The sequence below is a fragment of the Acipenser ruthenus genome, chromosome 11, assembly GCF_902713425.1.
Source record: "Acipenser ruthenus chromosome 11, fAciRut3.2 maternal haplotype, whole genome shotgun sequence".
Taxonomy (NCBI): Eukaryota; Metazoa; Chordata; class Actinopteri; order Acipenseriformes; family Acipenseridae; genus Acipenser; species Acipenser ruthenus.
Genome location: NC_081199.1, coordinates 5,400,448 through 5,423,786, shown reverse-complemented (window position 1 = coordinate 5,423,786; position 23,339 = coordinate 5,400,448). Strand labels below are relative to the sequence as shown.

The 23,339-nt window shown below is 42.7% G+C and overlaps 1 protein-coding gene across 11 annotated transcripts in view; it reads left to right on the top strand.

The window, feature by feature from the left end:
• The window catches only part of LOC117426774 (membrane-associated phosphatidylinositol transfer protein 2-like), an 80,235-nt gene that overhangs the window by 47,754 nt on the left and 9,142 nt on the right, over positions 1 to 23,339 (top strand). For 4 of the 11 annotated variants that reach the window (XM_059033064.1, XM_059033059.1, XM_059033057.1 and 1 more), the window contains exons 4-18: positions 4,366 to 4,580; positions 6,954 to 7,075; positions 8,286 to 8,519; positions 9,546 to 9,875; positions 11,954 to 12,049; positions 12,543 to 12,647; positions 13,571 to 13,626; positions 14,280 to 14,342; positions 15,734 to 15,978; positions 16,125 to 16,314; positions 17,967 to 18,086; positions 18,755 to 18,966; positions 19,060 to 19,235; positions 19,582 to 19,752; positions 21,315 to 21,467. In XM_059033064.1, coding sequence (XP_058889047.1) covers positions 4,366 to 4,580; positions 6,954 to 7,075; positions 8,286 to 8,519; positions 9,546 to 9,875; positions 11,954 to 12,049; positions 12,543 to 12,647; positions 13,571 to 13,626; positions 14,280 to 14,342; positions 15,734 to 15,978; positions 16,125 to 16,314; positions 17,967 to 18,086; positions 18,755 to 18,966; positions 19,060 to 19,235; positions 19,582 to 19,752; positions 21,315 to 21,467 — 2,488 coding nt within the window. The remainder of the gene's footprint in view (positions 1 to 4,365; positions 4,581 to 6,953; positions 7,076 to 8,285; positions 8,520 to 9,545; positions 9,876 to 11,953; positions 12,050 to 12,542; positions 12,648 to 13,570; positions 13,627 to 14,279; positions 14,343 to 15,733; positions 15,979 to 16,124; positions 16,315 to 17,966; positions 18,087 to 18,754; positions 18,967 to 19,059; positions 19,236 to 19,581; positions 19,753 to 21,314; positions 21,468 to 23,339) is intronic. The other 7 variants (XM_059033062.1, XM_059033065.1, XM_059033060.1 and 4 more) reach the window with 3 other exon arrangements.

Genomic DNA, 23,339 nt, shown 5'->3' with positions numbered 1-23,339 from the left:
GTAAACCCTCCTCGCACGTATTTTGCGTTGGACTCTCATAACCTCCACCATCAGTGTGAGATGGAGAGACTGCTTCCAGCCTGCAGTCCTCATTAGATCTGACTGAGTCCCAGCTGAAATCGGTTTGTTTTTGACCTGCTGCTGAAGGAATAAACATGTCCTGATTTTAAATCGGTTGCTGTACTAGTTTGAACTACTCCTGCCGGTTCGAGAATTTGGTTAAAAGTTTTTTTTGGCACAGTAAACTTGTTGGTTACAAACGAACCTAACTTGTGCTGGGGTTTTATTTATGTACCAGCTGGCTAGCCGTTGAAAAAGGAATCGGTAAATGTGTGTTCCAGTTCCAATAGTTCTGGTCGCTCACTTCCTATTTAGTATTGCATTTCTTTTTTAAAATGTGTAACATTGTAACAGCTTTTGCTTTGGTGTTCTGAACGAGGGCGCAGATGCTTTCTGTCAGTCAAAACAAACAAAAACAAGCCTGCAGTGTACTGTTTGTTTCAATGATTCATTCTGCTGTCCTCCGGAGCTCTGAAATGGGGTTTGGCGTAGGTTTTGATAGCAGTGGTAGGTAATTGTAATCCAATAATGGCTGCTGCGCGATCAAGAGTACTGTGCCTGTGTTTGCTGTGCTGTGCTGCGAGACCCATCTTAATAAAAAGCCTTTAAGTAACCGGCATTCTTGCTAATCATGGTGCCTCTACTCTCTGGGCTCCCCATTCCAAGTAATTTAATGCTATTACTTTAGCTGGAAGGGATCTGTGTAACCATCTGTCCTGCAAAGCTGTTGATGGGGCTGGCAGGATACAGTGTCATCAGCATTAGACATGGGCACTGAAGGAAGGACTGGGGTTCCTCTAGAAATGGAAGAGGTCTTCATCTCTGCTGAGATTACTGTAGGCTGGGCAGGAATGTTAACCAGCAGCAACAGCTGTAGAGTAGTATGGTTGTGTGATCCTGTGGGTTTGTTTTATTTTTATTTGGTCAAACCCTAAGATGTTCCTGTTATTCAAGCTCAGGCAGGCCTAGATGATCACACAGTAACCCTGGAATGGTTCCAAGTGATGTGCAAGGTCTTCTTTCCGTCTATGTACATTGAAGACTGGCCTCATTTATAGTGCAGTAACAGGGATGGAAATAAGACTCCTATTACAAAGCAGTTACACCCATTTCAGGTTTTACTACAGGCTTGATTAGCCACAGTGTATAGGTAACAAGCTAAAGTGTGTTCTGTTAAACATAGTAAAACCAGGAATGGATCAAACTGCTATACAATGGGAGTCTTATTTCCATTACTGCAGTAAGAGTGGTTGTCAAGATATACAATAGGCTGTAATGTGAGGTGACATACTTCAGATCAACCTTTGTACCGATCATTGAATGAAAGCCCTTGCACTAAATGTGAAGTGTATGGTGCCCGTGTTGACTGTTCAGCTGTATTAATTTGTTTCACATGGGTTCAGTGCTGCATGCATTACAAGTCTGACTGGCTGAGTGCTGCATGGATGTAATCACGTAGGCTTACTCCCGTATCGAATGAAGACTCTAGAGACCTGAACTTTGTTTTTGCTTGCTCTATACTGTGTACTGCTGCATATCGGGAGAGGAGTTGACTGCCCTGGAACACAAGTCGCCAGTGAGCACAGTCAACGCCAGATTTTATTTCACTGTATTTCACTCACCTCTAGTTCAATGTACTTGGTCAAGAGCTACAGTTGCCTGCTGGGAAAGCAGGGCGCTGAAGGCCAGATTATTGACGACTGTAGTAAACGATACCAAGAGCACTGAGCTTGAGTGGGGGGTTTGTGTGCATCGATTCTGCTGGGACCAAAGCATTTGAAACACCCGTCAGAAGCAGGAATAGGAGCCATATCCTCACCATTTACTGATTTAAGTAACAGGTAGGCGTGTGTATTTCAGTTTCATTAACGATCCCTGTGTTTCAGTGGCCTGTGTCCCAGGCCAGGTTATTAATGTGGTCTGTCAGTCTTCCAGCTACAAAGAATGCATAAGCTAGAGATTCCCACTGCGGTACCGGGTGTGAGAGTCTGTCTCGCGCAGCGTGGTGTTCTTTTCCATGCCTGTCTGGTCTGATTTCAGATGGTTTTGTGGGATTACCCCAGCCCATGGCGTGCAGGGAGGCTTTAACTGAGACGCAAAGCCTTTCCATGCTGCTTCTTGAACTGGAAATGAAAATCTAGAGAGATTTGTTTTTGCCATGCTGGGTATGAAGGTTTACATAGCTGTAATTGCTATGGTGCCATTTTGATTTACAGAGTTTTTGGGGATGGGGGTAGGCAGATGTTTTTCTTTTAAATTTTGATTGCATTTTAAACTCTTATGATTAAAATTGTCCAAGAAAGTAATAATACAATGTTAAAACCTGATGCAGTTTTACTGCACACCTGGGAATGTCCTTCTCTAATCGTACATGGACATTGTCATGAGATGCAAGAATGGAAAGATGACTCCCATTGCACCGCAGTTTGTGGCCAATCAATCTCGTATTAAACCTAGAATGGGTAAAACTGCTATACAATAGGAGTCTTATTTCCATCCCTGAAATAGCACCAAAGAATTTGATAGTGCTATGATGGTAAGGCGTCTAAAGGACATCTATTGGAGTGTGTTTCTAGTTGTAGAACACATGGATGTTGGAATGCTAGAATATTGTGGTCTAGACAGTTGGATGCCACCAACACAAACTTGCTTGTTATAGACTGTGTCAGGATATTTTGTTACAAAGACATTCAATATTATTATAATAGATATGTGCCTCTGTACATCTCCCTGGTCTTACACTGAGATCAGGTTCAGAGTCTTACCCTGGCAGCAGGATTCACTCAACAGCATGAAGTACTGTTGTGTTTGTGATGCACTGGTCCACTCTGCGAAGTGGCTTTATCTCATCATTCACCTCATTTCTTAATCAGCTGCTGTAATTTTAGAGCTGGGTTTCATGTCAATGGAATGGACTGGCTGTGCTGGTGCTCTGCGCAGTGACATCCTCCCTCCACAGTGCAGGCTTGCTGGAGGCGTGCCAAGCCCAAAGACTTTCCATGAAATGAAATGAGCAGAACGCAGCCCAGGAACATTATTAAATGCTTCACGTCATACATGTTTCAGCCCTCTGGGCTTTTTCACTTGGATAATATGATGAAAGGCAGAAGGGTCCCAGAGTTATGATAGGGGGGTTATTTGTATCTTTTACATACGTCATGTGTCGTCTGTCTCTTATTGCATTCGAGATGTCATCTTGTGCAGTTTGGGCGAGAATCCCTAGAAGCAAGGCTGCTTTTTAGGGTCCTCGATAAAAAAACAGGAACACTTAGAAGCTGATGGTGTTCGTCTGTCTGCCACACTATACCGGGTGAACACGATACACGCTAACCGCTTTGATTTGGCACCAAACCTTTGTCATACTATTGACGTTTCATACTGTACATGCGTTCAGTTATAAACTTGACCTAAGTAGCTTGTTAGTCACTAAAGAAACGTAATGTCAGACTTTTTAGTAACAAGTATATAAAGATGTTCTTTTCTTTCTCGCTTCTTCTTTGTCACTTTCAGGGCTTCTGCTTTGCAGAGAAGTCATGCACACTTCCCCTGCACGATGCCAATGAGTGTTAGAAATAAAGAACAGGTCATTTTTTAGAAGGTGGATTCCTCTGTAAAATATTGTGTTGTGTCATACATTCACTTGGGCAGTTCCTCTAATGGAAGCAGCGTCTCTGTCTTTGACATGATACAGGGGCAGTGTTCTCAGTGTATTTTATGTATGGCACGCTTGCTGTAAATGAGAAGGAATGTCACTGACATGATGTTTCCTGAAGCTGTAGCTCATTCAAGGTCTATGGTTGCAGACAGTGGCTTCAGTGTTGGGTGGGAATCGTTCGCTTACCTTTTGGGATTTAGATTTCTACCTTGATGGAGTTTCCAGCAACTGCAGGTTTACTGGTAACCAGTAACAGCTGTGAACTGGAACATGCTATAGGCACACTGGTTTATTTCTGTGTAGTTAACTAGTGCGCTTATGAAAGCTCTGCATAATGTTCACAATGACAGGACATTTCACAGTAGATTTTCTCCTGTAAAATAATATGGAGGTTTAGCAATACAAAAAAGCTGTGGATAGCCTAAAGCCTTTAGTTAGGGCGAGATTCTCAAAGCTATTTACTCCAAATAGTTAATGGCACAATTTTTACCTGAAAGGGGATAAAAAAAAAAAAAACGCCATTACAATTCTAAAATGAAAAAGAAACCACCGAAGACTCCTTTGCAAGTTCCTCAATTAAAAGTCTTGCTTGTCCCAGCCAGGGCACAGAGCTGCTAAGTAAATGCGTCTCGTTTGTTTTGCGATTCCAGAAAAAGAGCCGCGACGAGACGTGCGGAGAGGGGAGTGGTGTGGAGATCCTGGAGAACAGGCCCTACACAGACGGCCCGGGAGGCTCGGGGCAGTACACTCACAAAGTGTACCACATCGGGATGCATATCCCCAGCTGGTTCCGCTCCATATTACCCAAAGCTGCACTGAGAGTAGAAGAGGAGTCCTGGAATGCCTATCCCTATACTAGAACACGGTGAGGAAAGGGTACTGTCTTCCACTGATTCTCACTCAGCAAAACCGTGGCGTGTTTAACCCTTTATCTTTATAAACCATGTCTAATGAGGAACACAAAGAGCTGCTCCCATGTGGTCACAATGTGCTGTACAGGAGGAGGCTGTGATTAATGACATCACTGTGTGTTCTCCCACACCTTTTAGAGATCTTTCTTGTTGCATTAACCTTAATGGTGACCACCTACCATACCATGAAGAAGGGTGTTCCAGGCCTGGCCTGTGCTGCACTTGACCAGGGGGACGGTTTCCCACGATCCCCTCCACGTCAGGTTTGCTGACTGACAGAATCGAGAGCGGCAGCAGAGAATCGGCATTCATAACCATCTCTATTATTTTGAGATGTATTGGAATTGTTAATGTAATGATTATGTATTGGTGCTTACACTATTGAGATGTACCAGTGCTGGCCCTGCAGGCACAAAGTGAGTAAACTATACTAAGAAATAAGCATGATTGGATCCTCTGCTTGCGAGAAATGTGCCCCTCAATTATGTACCGAACAGAGGTCAGGAGGTCACACATTCAACACTATCCCATTGGTTTTTAAACAACACCTCAATATTTCAGCCTTGTGAACTTCACACACTCTGTTCCATAAGAAAAAGACTAAAACTAAAAAGATAATCGCAATATAGAAATGAGAACGTGGTTGAGCTGTGGTGAGTCGTGCCGATGTGTGTGAGGGAATTCAGAGCCTACATTTTCACACATTGTGAAAGTGAGAAGTCCAGGGTGATGTGTGTTTTTTTTTTTTTTTTTTTTTTAACACAATCTCTGTTCCATTCGTCAGTAATAGTTCAGGTAAATGGCTGCCCGCCCCCAGAAGGACAGTACAGTTACATCATAAACACTCTACGGGGAGGCTTTTCGGGAAAGAGGAAGTAACTTGGCATGTTTATCAAAACCCAGACAGTAAATACCTGATAAGAGCTCTCTGTGTCAGACAGGAGCAGTGTTCCAAGGGTAACTGTGAAGGAAGCCAAAACAGTAGCTTTGAAATGAATCTCCCAAACGTGCCCTGTGCACAGTGCCCTAAGTAACAGCACAAAGGACGGCATGCGGTTCTACTGAGTCGTCTCGGATAGCTGCTTGGCACAGCCCGACCCCTGCGAGGCACAGCCCGATCCCTGCAACCCGCTGAGAGGCGGGCTGTGTCAGTACAGCCGTGAGCCTCCAATTGTGTTGCTTAGCTCTAAAATAATAGATTAGCATAACAGATTCTGTATGTTTTGAGACCATTACACAGGCGAGCGTCCATTTCATTCTGTTGGTGCGTTTCGTTTGTCCACGCTATTTTAATAATAGGAGTTAAATTTAAAAAAAACAAAAAACAAACAGTGGTTACTGAGAAACAGTCTTTAGAACGGAAACTGCCTTCTGTTTTGCCTTGCTGAAGTTTTACTGTATCATTGTCCTCTGATGTGACTTTCATCACTTAATGTATAGGTTATTCCGTGGACATTTTTCATATATTAAAATAGATTCATAACCAGTGGAGGACATCATCTGTACTAAAAAAAAAAAAAGATCATATATTATGCAGGGAAACGTTGCAAGAATTAATGTCCAAGTTTTGGCACCCTCAAGCCCTTCCTAAATTAGGCCCATTCGTCTCAAAGTCCTCAGTGAGGGGGACTGGTTTCCAGACTTACCCACCAAATTACAGGCTCCAGGCAGCCCTGACAGGGAGCAGCTCTGCCTCCACACTTCACACTGCACCGCTGAATTCAAGCACGTCTTGAGGGACAAGTGAAAGGTCGCTCACTGAGGTAATTGTTTTCAGCACTTGACTGTGCGCCTTCCAGAACAGAGCAGAGATTTGGGGAGACTTATTTTCAACCAAAGAATTCATAGACCCTTAGAGTCCACAACAGGGAAAATAGGTGTATGGGAGAGAGGCACTAAATCAGGGGTGTCCAATCACAGGCCTGGAGAGCCATTCCTCTCCAGGTTGGACAGGTAAAATGATATAATGAACTACTTCAGGGTGTAATTGATTCAATGTAGAACAGGGTTGAAACAAGAGCCAGCTTTGGACACCCCTGCACTATACAAAGATTTAGCTTCATGCAGTTTTTACCATTTTGAATGCATTGAAATTTTTACAAAACTAGCCTGAAACATGTAGGTTCTTAGTTCATTGTAACAATTTTATTTTTTGGAAAAGCCAATTTTTAGTAAAGCTTGTCCAGAGTTTCTAAAAACAAATATGCTGGTGCTAAAACCCCATGACCCCATCCATGGGTGGCATTCATCTTTTACCTGCAATTCCACGGCTAACAAATCACGATACTGTGAAGCAGAATTTATTTATTTTCTTTGTGTTTTTACAGGTACACCTGTCCATTCGTGGAGAAGTTCTCAATTGACATTGAAACGTATTACAAGCCTGATACAGGAGACGAGATCGACGTCTTTAACATGTCACCATCAGACAGAAGACAGAGGACTCTAGGTACAGTATCCACCGCCTGGAATCCTTTCACTTACATTTCTAGCAGGGAGCATTTTAAAAGATTGTAACAACAGTTTAGGAATGAGAAAAGGCCATTCAGCCCATCAAGGCTCGTCTCTTGTAAGCAATTTGTGTGGAGGGGGCTTGTGTTTGAGACCGGAGTAGAGTAAATTGTTCTATCAGGACAGTAATGACATTTTTAAATGCTTTTAAGATGTATTATTTTATTATCTCGGGAAAGTGTCCACACGCAAGCCCAATTTAAATGTGCTTATTGATGACAGAACTTTTACACGGTCTACAACAGATACACAAAGCTTTTGCCTCACCCTCCTTTATATTCATTACAGATTGGATGTCTTAATTAGGGCTCTGTTTCAAATACAGCGTGCTTTCCAGCTTCACTATGACCTGCTTCTTTGTGCAGCTCCGCTCGCTGAGAACAGGGAACAACAGGGGCTGTGATTAGCACGCTGACATCGCTGTGTGCTTTTTAATGTTACGCCTTTTTGAAAAGCTTCCTTTTTTGGGGTTGCGTTATGCTTCAGATGCATCGTGGCGATTCTGAATGTGAGAAATGCTGTGTTTGGCTTTTGAAAGGAGCCAAGTCCTACTTTTAACAAGTGCAGATAAGAATCACAAACAGATTGAGATTTGCTGGAGTGCGGATCAAGACGTGTTTCAAAGCAGGGCAGTGATGGAGAGGGAGAGCGGATGGCAGCTCTGAAGCACTGTTGCATAACCTCCCCAGCCTGCCTGCAAGAAGCATTGGTAACAGCACAGGCTTTGAGGGAGACATCTAGTGGTTATTAGTAACAAGAGCATCTTTCCTTTTTGGAGACTGCCCAGTTCATTACCCCCAGACCACTTGCAGCATTACTACCGCTAGAATTTCAGGGTTCTCACTAACGTTTCTACATTTTACGCATACATATTATTTAGCCAAGAGATGCATGTATACTTTAAAGGTTGTCCAAGTGGGCTTTGACAGGAGTTTGTAATAATGGTTAGTACGAAGTAACTGCTCTGGAGGGAGACGGAAGAGGAGTGGCCATACTGAGGACCTGCATGTTGGTTCGCATCCAGCTAGAGTTCAATACTTTCTCTAGAAGGGATGGTTCAGGACAGAAAGCTTTCTAGTCTAAGCTGGGCTATTAAAAGGTTTCTTTTTTTTTAAATGGTGCTTGTTTTCTTTTTCACCCCCACACAGATCCCATCGATATCGTTAAGGATCTGATCCCCCCTCACGAGTACCTGGCGGAGGAGGACCCCAAACTGTACAAATCAGTGAAGACCAAGAGGGGTCCCCTGACGGAGGACTGGATTGAGGAGATCAAGAACAACCCGGGCAAGATGCCCATCATGTGCGCCTACAAGCTGTGCAAAGTGGAGTTCCGATACTGGGGAATGCAGTCCAAGATAGAGAGGTTTATCCATGACGTAGGTCAGTGCAATAACAGAGCGCTGCTCCTACACCAAGATATGCATGTGGCTGTGCTCCAAGCCACTGACCGAAAGGAAGTTGCATAGTTACTAGCTGGAGTACATTTGTGCATTTCATTTATCAGGAAACCTTTACCACGGTAAAAGCATAGCAAAATGTAGTTAAGCCTAATAAATATCGACTCTGTATATGTTCTCCCTCCCGCCTCCACGGGTTTTACATTTGCCATTGTGCCTTCTGTGCTGGAGGCAGTTTAGTGGAGGTGGAAAACTAAAACCCAGGTAACGGTTATGTAAATGTTTCATTGAATGCCCTGCATCTGCAGCTTCATTCCCATTGGAGTTTTCGTGGTGAGTAGGTGTAGCTAGCTATACTGGATAGCCTTTTAATAATTTACCAGCCTAAATGAATCGCTACTTTTTATGACATTTTAAACAAACAATGGAAAAAGGATGGTAGGATGGTTTATTGCCTCCAACGGCTTTTCTTTTTTTTTTTTTTAATGCCAATTATTACTTTGGGTTATTAGTATTTTACTGCTGATATGAAACTGCATTAAAATACATATTTTCGACTCGTGTACACAGCCAGTTGCAATTTAAAACAATTAATTTGCATTGACTCAAGATAAAAAGCATTATGACTGTTTACTCATCCTTGTGTTAACATTGGGATCAGGATATCTGTTACACTGTATATACCATTCAATGATTTATAATGTAGATTTATTTATGAATAGTATTAGTTTATATAAAAAAAAAGATTACGATTATTATATTATATTAAACCCTTCCCATTGATAACGAACTAATGAAGAAATACCATACTAATTTCATTTATATAGCGTCCTTCCGATGCAAGCATATTTTTTAAAAGGTTTTCTGATAGTGTCTTTTAAATATGGTTACCATATGACTCCATGCACACTAGGATAGTTTGGGACAGTTCAGGCTTTTCAACTCGCACCCCAGTGCATTCTGGTAAGTGTAGTCCTGCTGTTTAAAGACGATGCTTTTGCTCCTCCAGCCCTGAGGAAGGTGATGGTGCGGGCGCACAGGCAGGCCTGGTGCTGGCAGGACGAGTGGTACGGACTGAGCATCGCCGATATCCGGCAGCTGGAGCACGAGACGCAGCTCATGCTGGCTCAGAAGATGGCTGAGTTCAGCTGCAACGACGAGGCGGAGCAGAACGGAGCCAGCACCTCGCCGGCCGACAAGGGCCAGGAGGCAAAGGCCATCTCCTCCTCCGAGGCCGAGGACGTCTCCGGCAGCATCGGAGACACGCTGCAGGGCCGCGGCGAGCTCACCAAGCAGTGGTCCACGTCCTCCAAGTCTTCTCGCTCTTCCAAGAGAGGAGGTAGGTTGGGACCGTGTAACGCAGTCGGGTTTTCTACAGCGTTTTGAGAAAGGGGTCCCCGAGTGGCTCGCCTGGGGGGGGGGAGGCAAAACCAGCAGGGACCGTTTCTCCTCGTCATGCTACAGCGGACCCTACCGGCCTGGTGCCCAGTGAGCTCGGGTGGACGTGCCTGGGAGGGGAGGCACCAGAGACTGGGTTCTTGATAGTTAAAGGAAAGCCTTGAAGATAGCACAATGAAGATACTAGAGGATTCAGAGGGGCCAAGAAGGGAGTATATGACCATGTGAAGATTCATTATAATAAAGAATGCTTGTTGTTTGTGCGATACATAACCTTGTCCTGCTACTTTCAAGATGACACAGAAGAAGTCTGAGCCTCTTGAACAGATGGGCGTTGGCACTGAGCCAGGGATATATTTATATTACCCCTGTAGAGTTTCCCGCGCTGGCAAGGATATCGTTGTAACCAAGTTTATTACAAAAAAGAAACAAACAATGTTCATTCTACAAATTTTATATTATCCCAAATAAAGCATTACATGTGATGATTCTAAAGACAGCATACTATTGAGGAAAGCCATTATATACTTGGTTTGGGGTTATGAGTTTGAAAATTTACAGTATGCACGGTATAAAAATAGTTAAGAGGCAACGTATCGGGTAGGTCTTTAATTTTGAGCAAGTAAGCAAGTTATTAATCCATGTTTGTGATCCATATCTCCTCTTAACTTTGTATTAGCCTGTTTTGAACTCAGCCCTCGAGATGTGAAAGGCTAATGCATTATCCCTCTGTACCGAACACTGTATCTTTAGCCTGTAAGAGTCAGTAGAAATAATACATCTACAGGTGCTTCCATATCTCAATGTGGTGCTTGACAGCATCTACTCCTGGGATTTCATTTTGACAATATTTATCAGCACCCTGTTCCCCACCCCCTCCCCTCCCCTCCCCGATACTAAGTGGCACTACTGTCACAATCTGTGTATCGCAATAGTTCCCTCAGTATTTATAGAAACAATTAGCTGAGCGCTGCTGACGTCACAGCTGTGAGATGAGCCATTGTGATGCCAATCACAATCCCACCCTTTCCCATAGGGAACAGGGATGGTTGAGCAGAGAGAGCTGAAACTAGAAGCTGTAATTAGCCCAGGTCGGAAGAGGGGGGGCGGGGGGGTTGTGTCAGATTATAATAAGAAAGTAGATTTAGAATATGGGCGCTGTGAGCAACAGGGTAGAGACAACAGCAAAATCACAGAGGAGGAAAAAGAGGAGGAGTGTGACCCACTTTCTGTTTCCCAGATTAGCTAGAAACTGCGCAGATCGCCCCACGTGTTTTCTTTACTCATCGCTGTGCTTGATTGTTTTAATTGGTTCTATATAGATAGAGGATCATGTTATAAGAAGTAAGGGTGCAGGATATCACAGGAGGCTTGTGCATGTCACCCCTTCGGCTTTGCGTCTGGACTTTCTTGTCACTGTTTGAAAACCAACCCATGTTGGCTTTTTATTGCCTGCAAACCTGTTAACAACTTGTAAAGACTGCAGATCCCATGAATCTGTATCCGGCAGTAAATCACAGAGTTCAAATTCCCAGCAGTGGTTGTGCAGGTTGAAGCATGTTTGTTCAGTATATAGTTTTGTTACAGTGAAATTCAGGTTATGATTTCCAGTGGAATGTACTGTAGGGGCAGAATTCAGTGTAAGAGTGACTGTAATGGAGGGCTGCCTGTGCTCTGTGACATCAGATTAATACTCTTCATCAGCACATAATTACCATACTGTAACGTTTTTCATTTGCTTCCATTTCACTGGAAAATGGGCTTTTAATAGAATGAAGATCAACAGTAACCGCAGTAACCTGTTCCAGCTCTGCAGTTCTCCGCTGCTCAGACCGAGGGAAGTGTTGCGTTTCCAGCTTCACGCTGTGTCCTCCAATCCCTCCAGGCTTGCAGCCAGTCTGTGTTCAAACAGAGCTTCCCCAAACCCATTTGGAAACCCTGCAGGATATGAAACAAGGAGCCTGTGCCGCTGCAGCAGGACGAGACTAATCTCAGGGTTATTGGTCTGTTCCTTTTCAGGGAGCCCTTCTCGTCACAGCATATCAGAGTGGAGGATGCAGAGCATTGCGAGAGACTCCGAGGACAGCTCCGACGATGAATTCTTCGATGCCATTGGTAAAGTGTCTCCATCAATTCCAGCATTGTTAATTTGCACGCTGCACTACTCCTGCTGTTAACTGAGCATCATTTGACTGTACTGCTTCTCCCATGATCCTGAACGATGGCACACGCTCGTGCGTGTGTGTGTTAGAATGCACAGACTACTCTGTTTGTACATGGCTTTATTAGCTAACTGCAACGTTTTACATATTATTTTCATATCGTGTTGAGCTTTATCGTTTAGAGCTTGTGTTACTGAATGTTCCACCATTTGAAAATGAAAAAAACATAAACTTTCCTGAGAACAACCAGTGTGCATCACTAAAGTGAATCTAAGTTTTGATTTGATGTTTGACCCATTCCACGTTTTACCACATGCTTGATTTAGCCCCAGTGTGTAGGCAAAAAGCTGAGACGTGTCTTATTAAACTCCTCGTAAAACCAGGATTGGATAAAACTGCTCTGCAATGGGAGTCTTATTTCCATCTCTTATTTTCTTCTTGTTCAGAGGACCTGTCTGACAGCGAGGAGATCTTTTCTGAGAAGATCACAAAGTGGAATTCGAATGACCTCATAGATAAGATTGAGAGCACGGAGGCTGATGAGGAGCAGGGTAAGAATGAGCTCAGTTTGTGCAGCACTTGCTGAATGAAAACTATGGTAAAGGTTAAGAAACTACATTATTTTTTGCATCCTATTTGAATCTGTGCACAAGTCTTTGTGTCCTGAGCGTCATGTCTTAATCACCACTTGCTGTAAATCCTGTATCATGTAATAGGATTAAACTTAATTATATGTATCTTTTGAATACATAAAATGTGTATAAAAATACACATATGAAATTAAACATTTTAAAACAGTATCACAGATTTCAGGACTGCTTATTATTATTATTATTATTATTATTATTATTATTATTATTATTATTATTATTAATAATACATTATTTAGCAGATGCTTTTATCCAAAGCTACTTAGACATGAAACAAAATATAACAGTGTATAAAATAGTCTTAAATTGAAAAATAAAATGGAAAAATAGATACATAGAGAAATGGCAGAAGACATAGCAGACATATAAAAGCAAATGAAGAATTCTAAATATTTAAAATACACAACTAACTAATAAAATAACACAACACATAACGCAGAAACATCTCAGAACAGCCTGTGTCCTTTCCCGATGTTCTTACACGATTGCCCACACACTGCCGCTCACACTAGCGGTAAGAGGAATCCGTAGCAATCCTGAATCGCAGGCAGTAGAAACAGGTGCGTGATGGACGCAGGTGAAAACAACAAAGTCCTATTCTATCCTGTTACTGTTCTAGTCTAGACTGCTGGCATTGAAGTGTGTTCAAGCGCCTTGATGTCTGGATTCACAGACCCCAATTAGCACGACTCTTCAGGACTGCCTGATGTAGTACAGGATTATTGGTAATCGATGCCACCGCCCGTCAAACCTTTTTATTATTGATCATTAAAATACAAACCCACAGAAGCCCTTATTGGGTTTTTTTTTTTTTTTCTCCCCAGGAAATCTGTTTCAGGATTCAGCTGCTTCCAGTGTGGAGAGACTGAGCGTTATTGAGGTGTGAATCTACAACATATATAACTATATATATATATATATATATATATATATATATATAATATCATACAGCTTGCACAGCATGTCTGAGGAGGAAAGATATAGCATGATATTGCTCCATTTGGGAAGCTGATGGTTAATCTATTCAAACTAGAAACAGAGCGCTTGCAGTGTTCGTTCAAATGCTACTACAGTATAGGAATATACATTGTTTAAATGAGGGCCCTTTATGACACCAGCATGCTGAAAATGAAATATGTGAAGATGTATTCATTAATAAGTGTTTACAACACTCTGGTTTCAGTGCAGGGGTGGAAGTAAGACTCCTATTGTATAGCAGTTTCACCCATTCCAGGTTTTAATATAAGCTTGATTAGCCACACTGACTCCCAGTAAAAACAGGAATGGATCAAACTGCTATGCAATAGGGGTCTTATTTTCATCCCTGCATTATGTGTGCTAGTATGTGAGCCTGCTTCTCTACCTGCAGCACACACACACACACACTCTCTGAAACGGCAGACCTCCTTTAGTTACATCCATGCTCTGTACATGTGTTATGCAGGTTTGCATTGCGTTCCTGTGCATTGCTTTCAGCACTTTGGGAAGGGCTGGGTGATGTGAATATGTTTTTGCCTGTGCTCTCCTGTGCAGATGCAAAGCTCTGTTAGCAGTGTGAAAGGTATCCCAACAGTCACAGTGACGGGAGTCTTGGCAGTGAGTACAGTAGTAAGAGTAGCCTGCTGTACTAGCAGATTGCGTTGCTTAGACACTAGTGCAACCACTAACCCCCATCGACTAATAGTCTGAAACTGCAGGTGGCTTGTAGTGTCATACCTTCTAGTAACCTATAGTATGTGCAAACCAGTGCTTTTAGTAGAGCTGAGGGGTACATGGGGAATGTGTTCTAACAGTGTTTTGCTGTGTTAGACTAGCGTTGTCCTTAACACTGCAGTGGTGCTTGAAATCGGTAAGAGCGACAGGAAAACAGCACGCTCTCTCCATGATTGATGCTCCAAATCAAAGACAGATTTTCAAATTGCTATAGATACTGTTGTTGTCACCCTTAAAACAACTAGCTGCTTGCATTAGAAAAATGAAAAACATTATTTATTTTTTTTTACATGATGTGTATATAGTCCTATATTTAAGATTGCTGGGCCATTTGAGAAAGCTGCTTGTAGGATTTGTAGCACAAACCTGAGGGGTGCAGCAATTGAAATGCAAGGCAGTCGGCTAAGTATTTCAGTTTTATTTTTTAGTCCAGATTAGCATGGGTTAAGTCCCCTAATACCAGAATGTTCATCTTCCTGACAAGTTTGAATTTGAGCAGGCTCTGACCTGAGAGTAGCAATTAGATCAGCCTGTGGCCTGTTTCTCACTGGCCTGTGAAGGATGGCATAGATACAGCACACAGCGTTATTTTTAGACTACAGTGCGCCCTCTGATGCTTTCTTTAGAGACAGGAGACCCAGGACGCTTGTGATTAAAGATGGACCTGCAGGATGCTAGTCTCAGTGCCGTGCCCTGTTTTTGCGTAGTCACAGATGGTACAAGTTAACAGCGGTGCAGAGTGGAGCAGGGTTATTTGTGTAAGAGGTGCTTATTACAGTTGTAAAATGTGACATCTTCACTGAGCCAGAATGTAGCCTGAATGCTAATGCAGCTCGACGTTTACAACAGCACATTAACAACAGTAACAACAACATTGCAATGTGCAGACCTTTCCAAGATGTTTTTTAAGCAGAATCGTTGTTTTATTAGTGTCAAAAACTTTATGTGGCTCTTGGCTGTGAAGAGCCCCAGTGTTTACCCCCCTCACCATAAAAAATCATCCCCCAAAACAAACTTAACTATTAAGGTCTAACGTTAAACGCAAGTTGTTAAGTGTCACCCAAAATTGTCCGAATATTTACTGGAATGTCATTCATGTTCTAGTGATCCAAGTCCTGCCTGCTCATTCGAACTGACAGTCTTGCGTGCTTCTCAGAGTATGAAATGTAATTTGTTATATATTTGACAATGTAGTTTATTGGTATAGTTAGCACAAGGCTCACTTTTACCTCTCTTGGCGATCGTCTTTTTCACGAACATGCTCGTTCTTGTAGGATGGCTCCTCCCAGCAGTCTTCACAGCCGTGCAAGATCCACGTTCTGGTTCTGGTTCTTCATGGAGGCAACATCCTGGACACTGGGGGCGGAGACCAGAGCAGCAAGCAGGGGGATGTGAACACCATCGCCTCGGCCTTCGACACGGTTATGCGGGTCCACTACCCCGCTGCCCTGGGCCACCTCGCCATCCGCCTCGTGCCCTGCCCTGCCATCTGCGCAGAGGCCTTCTCTCTGATGTCAAAGTAAGTCGAGCCATTTGGAAGGGACGGGGAAAGAGATACGATAGACCAACCCTGTGCTAATTCGATATTTAACTAGCTGAATAAATAATTGCAGCAGTCGCTTGCCCTGTGGTCTCTGACTGCTCTGCTCTGCTCTGTCCCGACAGCCTGAGCCCCTACAGCTACGACGAGGGCTGCTTGTCTAACAGCCAGGACCACATCCCTCTGGCCGCTCTGCCCCTGCTGGCCACCTCCTCGCCGCAGTACCAGGAGGCCGTCGCCACGGTGATCCTGCGAGCCAACCAGGTGTACAGCGACTTCCTCAAATCGCCGGAAGGGGCCTGCTTCACCGGCCAGGTCAGTGAAGGGCGTTCATAAGGACACAGTTTAATCCTGACGGGTTCATCCCTGCCCAGCCACTTCCCTCGCTGTCCCATCTGTTACTCCGCAGATCAGGCGCTGGCAGAGCCGTCTTCTGGCTGTGCCACGGAAAATGTTTGGAATCCCCTTCGAAGGTGTTGTTTTGTGAGAGTGATTGACACCTGGAAGTCCAGGCTGAAAACATTGCCCTGCTGAAGGATTTTCTGGCTAAAGTATATTCTCTGGCCCGATTTTACTTATAAAAGGCCTTGAGTTGCTGGGACATATTCAATGCAGAAAACATGTTTTTATAAGTGGTGGCATCGAACAGTCTAGTCAATCTAAACCACAGATCATCGCTTCCTGCACTGAGACTCCACTCCCCTTGATAATCTAGTCAATCTAAACCACAGATCATCTCTTATTCCATTGAGACTCAACTCTCTTTGATAATCTAGTCAATCTAAACCACAGATCATCTCTTATTCCATTGAGACTCAACTCTCTTTGATAATCTAGTCAATCTAAACCACAGATCATCTCTTACTGCATTGAGACTCAACTCCCCTTGATAATCTAGTCAATCTAAACCACAGATCATCGTTTCCTGCATTGAGACTCAACCCCCCTTGTTAATCTAGTCAATCTAAACCACAGATCATCTCTTACTGCATTGAGACTCAACTCCCCTTGATAATCTAGTTAATCTAAACCACAGATCATCTCTTACTGCATTGAGACTCAACTCCCCTTGATAATCTAGTCAATCTAAACCACAGATCATCTCTTACTGCATTGAGACTCCACTCCCCTTGTTAATCTAGTCAATCTAAACCACAGATCATCGCTTCCTGCACTGAGACTCCACTCCCCTTGTTAATCTAGTCAATCTAAACCACAGATCATCGCTTCCTGCACTGAGACTCCACTCCCCTTGTTAATCTAGTCAATCTAAACCACAGATCATCTCTTACTGCATTGAGACTCAGCTCCCCTTGATAATCTAGTCAATCTAAAGCACAGATCATATCCTTTTGCATCAGCAGTAAAAAAAGGTGTCAAGGACAAATTACCCCAGGGCTCCTGATGCTTCCTGTATGAAAATGCTCTGTGGTAAGATAGAATGCTTTTTACTGTGTCAGATTCTCTCTCTCACACACACTCACACAATATAACAAGCAGTTTTCTTTTTAATATATAAAAGAGCAGCTGTCATCTGGCAATATTAAACCACCAAAACAAATCCCAAACTAATTTTAATACCTGTTTTGAAGGCTCGGAAATCTCTGTGGACTGTACGCGCAAAAGGTTTTACCAAAAAATATCTGTCACTAAGAATCTGATATTACAGACTTCAAAGCTCTCAGGTAGTCTTAAAGATTTAAAACTAATCCCTGACGGCAACATCATTTCCACATCTTAGCAACGGTTGCCGTTTTCATTTTCCTCTTGTTGCCTGATTGCTTGTTTACTACAGACGTCCTGCAAGGACAAAACAGAGAAAGCTTTCATGTAACTCTAACCTAGAAGAAGTGTTCTTTGCATATTCACGTGGATATTAAAGTAAATTCAGTACCAGGATAGTAACTAGCAGTGCTGGTGTATGGCAGCGCACACGCTGTTAACTCTTGTCTCGTTCTGTCCCGCAGGTGTGCTTGATAGGAGATTGTGTCGGGGGTATCCTGGGGTTTGACGCTCTGTGCTACAGCAATCAGACAGCCTCGGAAAGTCAGAACAGCAGCAGGAGAGGCAGTGTTGTGAGTGTGCAGGTAATGTGATAAGAGATTTCTTTCCAGAATCTGTTCAAACTTGCTTTGTGTATTCCTCAGCAGGTCTGTGGGTATCAGAATCTACACCAGGGTAATTTACTGACTTCTGCATGGTTGGGCCAGATGTAATAAAACCTTGCTTGGAAACATTTAGGTGGGCTTCATGTTATAGACATCTGCTTTACTTGAAGGCTATGGGCCATATTTTCAAAGCGCTTCTTTAATTAACTCCTACTTTTTGAAAGGAGAAAAAACCCCACGAGAGTGCTGGAGAGAACTTGGATGAGATTATTTAGTTGTTTGGTTCTAGTACTGTAAAATTTAACAGGCGTTTTGACCAAAAAATAGGAGTTAAAGACTGGAGTAAACGCTTTGAAAATATGTCTCTATATCTTGGGAGATGCTACGACCAAACTTCAAACGTGCGTTTGCAAAGATATGTTATTTGTAAAGAGATGTTATTTGTAAAGAGATGTTATTTGTAAAGAGATGTTATTTGCAAAGAGATGTTATTTGTAAAGAGATGTTATTTGATGCTGCGGGTGTACTGACAGACGTGTGATTTGATCACTTGTCAGGTGACATGCATGAGACCAACACAGCTTTTTAAAACAGTGCAACGTTGGAAAGCGTCTGTCTGATTGTTAGCTTGTGTTCCTGGGCCGCAGGACAATGACCTGCTCTCTCCCGGGATCATCGTGAACAACAGCTACTGCTCCGGGAACTCCAACCTGGAGGGCAGCCGACACCTGAGCCGCAGCAACGTCGACATCACCCGCAGCAGTGAGAACGACCCCAAGAAACAGCTGCCCCGCAAGAGGAGCGACTCCTCCACCTACGAGCTCGACACCATCAGACAGCACCAGGCCTTCCTCTCCAGGTGAGGGCGCTGTCTGGGTGGTGGGCGCTTTCACTCCGATATGTTCCTTCTGGTTAAACACGTTGCCCCTTTGCTGTTTGTGTGTGTGTGTAGCTTACATTCCAGTGTCCTGAGGCATGACCCGGGCTCCAGGAGGTCAAGCAGCTCCACCATGCTGGACGGAGGGACCCTCGCCAAGTTCGAGTTCGAAGTGTGCGAATTCTTCCTCTTCGGCTCTCCTCTGGGGCTGGTTCTGGCATTGAGGAAAACCGTCATTCCATCCATGGATGGTAAGATCCCCTTCTATCCGCTGCTCAAGAGTCTGCAGGGTCACAGTCACAGCGTTTTCTCATTAGAATTGAACCCTAGCAAGTTAAATCAAACTATACTTGTTGTAGGAGTCAAATGTACTTCTGTCAGCTTACTAGACAGTAGAGGACTCTGAACAGGATGGATAGTTAATGATAAACCCTGTAACATAAGCTGTAAGAATTATTCAAAATCTTTAATGAGAATTGGTTCTGATAGGTGGTACTGGGCAGAACTCTCTGTACAAACTCATTGGTTGATCTAACCTTTGTCAATTAAAACGCTTGAATCCTGCTAATCATTTCCTGTTGCCCCCCCACTCCACAGTGTCCCAGTTGCGGCCAGCCTGCCAGCAGGTGTATAACCTGTTCCACCCTGCGGACCCCTCAGCGTCCCGCCTGGAGCCCCTGCTGGAGAAGAAGTTCCACCTGCTGCCCCCCTTCAACGTGCCGCGATACCAGCGCTTCCCGCTCGGTGACGGGAACTCAGCGCTGCTGGGTGAGTGAGCTGGGCCGCTCTTTAACAGAATGCAGGCCCCTCAAACAGGCAGCGGATCCCAGCTCCAGTCCTTGAGGGCCTTGCCAGTCCAGTTGTGTTTCCCAACCGTGATCTAAACTGTTTACTGAACCATTTACCAGAACCGAGGTCCTAATAATTATTTGTATTCAATTCTAATAAAGCTGGAGTGGCCCTCCAGGGTCCCTGTCTTTTAATATACATGATGTACGGGAGTTAACAGTGCCTGTTCGTGCTGAATGAGATTTCAGTGTTATTTGAAATCATTTTGGATCCAATATCAGTGGATTCAATGTAATAATTAGTTCTCAAATTCAAATAACAAAAACGGATCTAAAAACACAAAAGTGACAGGTGTACGGCATCTGCTTGCAGTTGGCCAGTTTTGTTTGTACAACAAATTCAAAAAAGACTATATCTATATATATATATATATATATATATATATATATATATATATATATATATATATACAGTATAAATAATAATAAAAACAAATCATTATAATAACAGTAATAAACTGTATTTCTTAAATCAGATTTAAAGTGAATAACATTTACTTCATTTATGTTAAACAGCTTTCTGTTATGAAGAAATGTTTCTATAAATACCCATGACTTTGTCTGTTACTGGTCTTTATATTCCAGTACATGTGCTTGGTGTCTTTTGATAAGTTTGTCTTCATCTACATGTTCTCATATGCTGCACTACTACAGTTGGCCCTTACAGTGCAAAGCCTACAAAGTCTAACGTCCTTTACATTTGAACAAATAGTCAATAGGTGAAAATATACAGCCTAATATACTGATAAACAGCAAAGCACCTTACTAAGCAGTATCAAGTAGCAAATTTTGTGTCCAGTTAAAATGTAAGTCTCCTTATTGAAGAACAGCGATTGATTTTCCAGCATTGTCAAATTGGACACCATGAAACACTGTAGCACTTAGTCATTTTGAATGACAATTTCTTACCAAGTATGATTAAGAGCATCTTTCAACCTGAAATCAAGCAACTAAAGCCTCACAAAGCCATTTAAAAATATATTTTAAAATTGATACATGAAAACAATAGGAAATGTAATTAATAATCCGGACATCTCTAACCCAGTCCTTTTTTTATTGTTTTAAGTTAAAGCTAGTATTATCATTTGATTTAAAAATTGATATATATATATGTATTCCTTTAACATTGTGGATCAGAAGGGAAAGAGTTTTATAGTGGGATGAATCCTTTGAAACAGGGCGGTTCAACCTGACCTCCTAGTGGGCAATTCTATTCCTGTTTTTTGTTCCAACAATCCAAGTCCGGTAAAAGATATTATTGCTCCTGCTAGTTTTGTGCACTGCCACACACTGCGGATTGGAACAGGAACCTGGAGTGGAGTAGCCTGGCAGGACTTGCGCCTTTTAAGCAGTGCAATCTGGTGTTGCATGAGCGCTGGACAGCCGCTGTAAGGGGTTGACTTGAATGTTCTTGTTTCCAGTTTGTGGCTCTATGTCTGTTTCTTTGTCTTTTTTTCTGTTTTTCTAAAACCCTGCTTCTAGTCGAGACAGTCCAGAGCAATCCCATCCTCATCCTGGAAAGCAGCAGCCCATTGGTTGCTCTGCGCTCCCAGGAGAACGTCACCGAGACCAGTATCCCGGTTCCAGTTCTTAACTGGCAAGACGGCTCCTGTAAAAGTCCAGCCACTGTGGAGTGTGTGTAGCTTTTCCTTTTCTGTATTGCCTTGTCATTCCGCTTCTCCTTTGACGTGCTGTTGACATGTATGTTCCCCTTCATGGAGGAAATTACAGGCTTTCCTCTGTCTGGGAATCGGATGGAAAAAAGACTCCTTGAGCCATTTGTGGGTTGCTATACTTCACTGTAACAGATCAGGCGCAGGTATATTATAAAACCATGGACTAACCCACATGGCTTTGTAATCAGTCTTGTTTCCATCCCCTATTACAAGCACCCATCTTTGTTCTGTGTCGTATGTGTGCTGCTTGTGTCCGGATCTCCCACTCACTGCTTGAAGCTGTATCGCCTGGAGATTAGCTCTAATCTTAGGTAAGGGAGCTTGATTAGTAATAATGCAGGCCAGTGAAACCAGTCATATAGGTCTATGTAGAACAGTGAAGCCATTTAATAGAAAAGAGAGAATGTTTTTTGTTTATTTCAATAACTGCAAAGGGCAAAGTCCAGTGCATATGATTTGTGTTTGCAGTGCTGAAAGATAAACACGGCAACCAAACTGCGCAGGCAGCATTTCAGGTTCTTCGCTGCAGATCCTTTTTGTGCTTGTCCAGGCTGTACTTGGTTTGTAGTAAATTATTTTCTGGTTGAAATAATTTCATGCATCTTACCCCTGTCGTTCGCTTCCATCAGTTCTGAAAGAGATGCATGTTTTAGCAACCATATAGTTTCATTTAAAATTATATCTGGTATTGCCCTAGTTGAAATGCCAATTTCAAAGCGTTCTTTTAATGCAGTATGGTATAGTAGATGTGAGTTTGCTGTAACATGTGTTTCTTTCAAATTACACATGCGAACTCTGCCTAGCGAATGGAAGTACACAGCAGGTAAGGTGTATGGAATCATTTCTTTATCTAGACCTCGTTTTAGCAGAAACTAAGCAGCATGTTACATTTTGGTAAGAGTTTGGATCTGTTTATACAGGTTTCCCTGACCTTTTTCATAATTACATTTTAAACCATGTTTCTCCTAGACAATGGATTACAACAAGGACATAATCCAGTTTTTGGATGCTGTTTAGCCCAAACTTCAGATTAGTTCCACACCAGGAAGTCAACGCTTGCTATGTAATACTGTAAACCCCTTTCTAATCGCGTGGCATTCATTTTTGCTAATTTTGCTGATTTATTTGCAAATTGAAATGACTGCTAACTGAGCAGTATTGCATGTTCCGCAACAGTTTGTTGAAAATCACTAATGAAAGAAGCCATGGATACAAATTGGGTTTCGAGTACCTTGTATAGAGCTTGTTGGAAGGATGTAAATAGGGTGCCTGTGGCTAATTTCTACACTCCAAAGAAGACGCACCCGATTAGCCCAGTATTCAGTACACTTTTTAACAGTATTTAGATTCTAAATAAAATAAGATAAACTTTGATGATGAGCGAGTTGAATCGGACTGAATCCAAATAAATATCGCCCCACGTTCGCTCCCTGGATTGCATTAACGTTTCCCTCTACCTAAAAAGTGAATTGAATCAGGCTTTTGATTCAAGAGAAAAAGAATGAAAAAAAAACCCAAATGTCCTGCATTTCCCTTCCTACCCTCTGTCTGTAAAGTTTGATGTCAAGCTCTACTTGTGCTCATTGCTTCTTCCTGTGTGAAAAAGAGCAACTCCGAAGAAGCTGACAGATTTGCATCTGAGGTGTTGTTTCTTTCAATGTAATTCTGTTTGTTTAGTTTCTTTTGTCTTTTCCCTTGTTCTTTCTTTCTTTCTTTCTTTCTTTCTTTCTTTCTTTCTTTCTGTCTTTCCTCCTTTATTCGCTCTTTTTCTTTGTCTCTCCCTCCTTCTTGGACGGGTGCCTAATTTGATATCCTTGTTTTGGCTCAATAG